This window comes from Nicotiana attenuata, unplaced genomic scaffold, assembly GCF_001879085.1.
Source record: "Nicotiana attenuata strain UT unplaced genomic scaffold, NIATTr2, whole genome shotgun sequence".
NCBI classification, from domain to species: domain Eukaryota; kingdom Viridiplantae; phylum Streptophyta; class Magnoliopsida; order Solanales; family Solanaceae; genus Nicotiana; species Nicotiana attenuata.
This window is the reverse complement of record NW_017693658.1, coordinates 1-4,310: the sequence shown is the minus strand read 5'-3', so window position 1 is coordinate 4,310 and position 4,310 is coordinate 1. Positions and strand designations below refer to the sequence as shown.

The 4,310-nt window shown below is 42.3% G+C and overlaps 1 protein-coding gene across 1 annotated transcript; it reads right to left on the bottom strand.

The window, feature by feature from the left end:
• Positions 1 to 305: 305 nt before the first annotated feature.
• Positions 306 to 1,491, bottom strand: LOC109222593. Its single transcript, XM_019386934.1, has 3 exons — positions 1,422 to 1,491; positions 580 to 764; positions 306 to 497 (listed from the first exon to the last, which is right to left on the bottom strand). Exons 1-3 carry the CDS (start codon positions 1,489 to 1,491, stop codon positions 306 to 308), a joined length of 447 nt encoding a protein of 148 aa, XP_019242479.1.
• Positions 1,492 to 4,310: the final 2,819 nt, after the last annotated feature.

Genomic DNA, 4,310 nt, shown 5'->3' with positions numbered 1-4,310 from the left:
AGGAAATTTGCTGATTTCGTGAGCCTATCGACTATTACCCATATGGAATCGAACTTACGATGAGAATGAGGTAAACCCGTGACACAGTCCATGTTTATTGCCTCCCATTTTTATGTCAGGATCTCTATAGTCTGCATTAGCCCTCCAGGCTTCTGGTGCTCTATCTTTACCTGCTGGCAACTAGGACACTGAGCGACAAACTCAGCAATGTTGTTCTTCATATCGTTCCACTAGTACACCTCCTTAATGTCATGATACATCTTCGTTGACCAAGGGTGGATGGAGTACCACAAATAATGTGCCTCTCACATAATCTTGTCTCGTAGCCCTGCTACATCTGGAACAAACAAGCAACCCCTGTATCTAAGAACTCCATCTTCCTTGAGTTCTAACAACGGCTTCTTCTGCTGCGGAACTCGCTCTCTCAACTTGACCAACTCCAGGTCATCGTACTGCCTCTCCTTTACTTCAGCTATGAAAGATGATTTTCCAGTATTCTGGAGTACAACTCCACCATTGCTAGAGTCTACTAATCGAATCCCCAAATGAGCCAGTTGATGAATCTCTCTAGTTAATTGCCTTTTTTTCGGCCTCCACGCGTGCTAAGCTACCTATAGATCGGCGACTTAAGGCGTCTGCGACAACATTAGCTTTCCCCGGATGGTAGAGAATGTTAACATCATAATCTTTCAATAACTCAAGCCATCGCCTCTGTCGCAAATTCAACTCTTTTTGCTTGAAGATATATTGCAGGCTTTTATGATCTGTGAATACATCAACATGAACACTATATAACTAATGCTTCCATATCTTAAGTGCATGGACAACCGCAGCTAACTCAAGGTCGTGGGTCGGATAATTTCTCTCATGCTTCCTTAACTGCCATGAAGCATACGTAATTACTTTCCCATGTTGCATCAGGACACAACCCAATCCAATGCCTTAAGCGTCACAATAGATAACATAACCATCGGTCCCTTCCGGGAGCGTTAGAACCGGTGCTGAAGTTAATCTATCCTTCAATGCCTGGAAACTCCGTTCGCAAGCATCAGTCCATTGAAACTTGGCTTCCTTCTGAGTTAACTTACATGAGTATTCTAATCTTTCATAATTCATGAAATTCCCTTCTTCGAAGGCCCAAACTTCATCCTTTATCTATCACAATTACGCCCATATTCCAATACCAGGGCAGCATTTAATCTATTCCTAATGTTAGTAGTCTTAGACTCCTTTGAGTTCATTCAGGTTATACTGAGCCCTCTATAACTTAGAGAAACTATCAGCTCTCTCATGAGCTTAACCCCAAGGACTTATCCATTCTCACCACCTTTTCACTCATCTTTTCTTATCCTTGTCTTCCTAAAACCTTGTCAAAAGTGCTGAAAGGGAAGAAAATCCCTCTACAAAGCCCCTGTAATAACCTGCCAAACCGAGAAAGCTATGAACCTCCATCGGTGTTGTCGGTCCAGGCCAAGTCTTTATTGCCTCCATCTTTTGTGTATCCACCGGATGCCTTCACCCGAAATGATATGCCCAAGGAAAGCTAAAGAGTTCAACCAGAATTCACATTTGGAGAATTTTGCATACAACTTCCCTTTTTGTAGAGTTCTGAGCACAGATGCAAATGATCTGCATGTTCAGCCTCTGAACGAGAATACACCAATATATCATCGATAAATACAATTATGAAGAGATCCAAAAAGGGTCCGAACACACAATTCATCAAATCCATGAATTATGTTGGGCATTGGTCAAACCGAACGACATAACACAAAACTCAAAGTTCTCATAACTGGTTCAGAGTGCTATCTTCCGGATATCTTCCCCCTTAACCCTTACCTGATGGCACCCGCACCTCAAGTCTTTCTTTGAAAAACACTTGGCACCTTGCAACTGATCAAATGAATCATCAATCCTCGGGAGCGGGGTACTTATTCTTGATCGTCACCTTATTCTACTGTCTATAATCAATACATATCCGTAAGGAACCATCTTTCTTCCTCACAAATAACACAGGTGCCCCCCATGGTGATGTACTAGGTCTAATAAAGCCTTTTTCAAGCAAATCCTGTAGTTGTTCCTTCAACTCTTTTAGTTCTACGGGGGCCATGCTATAGGGAGGAATAGATATTGGATGTGTATCTTGTAGTAGGTCAATAGAAACTCAATTTCTCGCTCTGGCAAAAAACCCTAAAGTTCATCGGGAAAAACATTGGGAAACTCACTAACCACAGGGAATGATTCAATGGTTGGTAACTCTACTTCCACATCCCAAACCCGAACTCAGTGATAAATATGGTCCTTTCTGATCATCTTCGTTGCCTTGATATAGTAGATAAATTTACCTCTTAGTGATGCCGTGTTACCTTTCCATTCTAAAACAGGCGCTCCTGGGACTGAAATCAAACCATCTTTGATATACACTTAATGTTAGCATAACAAGAGGCCAACCAATCCATACACATTATAATATCAATTCTACCCAACCAAGCGCCACGTACCTTATCCTTATTTATTATCAAACTTATCACGGGCCATTACGGGTACCTCTATATATATACGTAACAATATTCGGACGTAACTTCGCAGAACTCATCCAAAAAAAAGAGGTATATATGGATACATAAAGGCCGACAAGGCCGTAGACATGACATACCCAAAACTATATAAAGAATACTATCTGCAGAACCTTAGAGAAAAACATAACCATAATATATACAAGTCGAGACGGGGCTCCCTACGTCCTCGTAAAACAACCTAACACATTTAGAATCCTGACTTGGTAGTACTCCCTGAATAGGTGGAACTCACCAACCAAAAGCTAACATCTGGAGGAAGTCTACAGCAGAGGGTCCTTGCCTCGTTCTATATGAGAGCATCGATCAGACACACTTCGAAGAGGAACCTTCATATCCTTATCAGTTACCTTCCTCCTCTTGGCCCGACTACTATCCTCTTCCTCAGCGTATCCTATAACATACACAGATGAACCTTGATTGACGGATTCCCAAGACTGTGGACTATCTGGAACCTCAGAAGAGCTGGTGTCCGCAAATACCCTAACATAGTTTTAAACCTGAGGGAAACCCGGTTGCCCCAATCCACGCACTACTCCCCTCATACCCTGATCAATGGTGTGGGATAATGAAACTAAGGGCCTTGGTGAGGTCGAAACTCCTCTCACCCCATATGCTGCCGGAGTGGTCGAAACAGCTCGAACGGATGACTCATATGGATCCTCGGATGGATCCTCCTCAATAAAATCCACGATCTCCGATGGGTCTGACTCCATAGTGTAACTCATATCTCTTTCTAACACTTTCGTAGCCTTCTGACCCGTACTAGCGGCTATAGTCTTCAGAGGCATCGCTAAAAATGTAACATATCGTTAAGTACATGAATTCTTATATAGCACCATCTAAGATAAAAAGTGAGGATAACATCCTATATGTCATGTAGCCTCCTGTCTATAAGTGTGGTGCACAACACACCCATAAATAAGACTCTACTAGACACGGTCTGTAGACAATCCTAGGACAAAACTGCTCTGATACCACTTTTGTCACGACCCAAACCGATGGGCTGCGACGAGTGCCTGAGTCCTACCTGTCAAACACCCCTAAGCATGCGTCTAATATATAAACCTAAATAATATCTGCTAAATTACGAGAATAATATACATGAAGGAAACCTGCCCAAAAAGGAATATGTATATATACGTACAACATACGTGGGACGAGCCGACAAGGCTGGTATAGACAACTATGTACCTCAAAACTGGAAGCCGGCAAGGCCACATGCTATCCAACTAGACATACTGTCTACAGACCTCTAATAGAAATATAACTGTACAAAGACGGGACTAAGCCACGTCATACCCATATATATACAAACATATCGTACCAAAATCAAAAGCAGCTCCGGATCAAGTGGAGCACGCAAACTAACGCTGATCAAGTATCCTAAGAAGGGGGACCATCAGCTTGCCTACCTCCACCTGCGGGCATGAAACGCAGGCCCCGTGAAATACGGCGTCAGTACGAAAAATATACTAAGTATGTAAGGCACAAAAATCAGTACGTAAAAAACATAGATGAAATATGGAATAAGGAAATCCATCTGTAAATCTGATAACTTTGTAAATTCTGAAACATTTATAATGTCATGCACGTGCATATAAATGTCGTGTCATGCATATGTATAGGTGTACATAATATCATCAAGCCTCTGAGGCATCCCGTCATATCGTCTCGGCCACTGTGGGCAACATCATCAACATATGCCAACTGATCAGGTGGTGGTGCGTATAT

Coding starts and splice junctions, on each gene's coding strand:
- LOC109222593 (XM_019386934.1), bottom strand. CDS start 1,491: ATGGAGGCAATAAAGACTTGGCCTGGACCGACAACACCGATGGAGGTT. Junction 765..1,421: donor TAGCTTTCTCGGTTTGGCAG/GTTATTACAGGG, acceptor ATGTATTCACAG/ATCATAAAAGCCTGCAATAT. Junction 498..579: donor GCGTGGAGGCCGAAAAAAAG/GCAATTAACTAG, acceptor GTTGTACTCCAG/AATACTGGAAAATCATCTTT.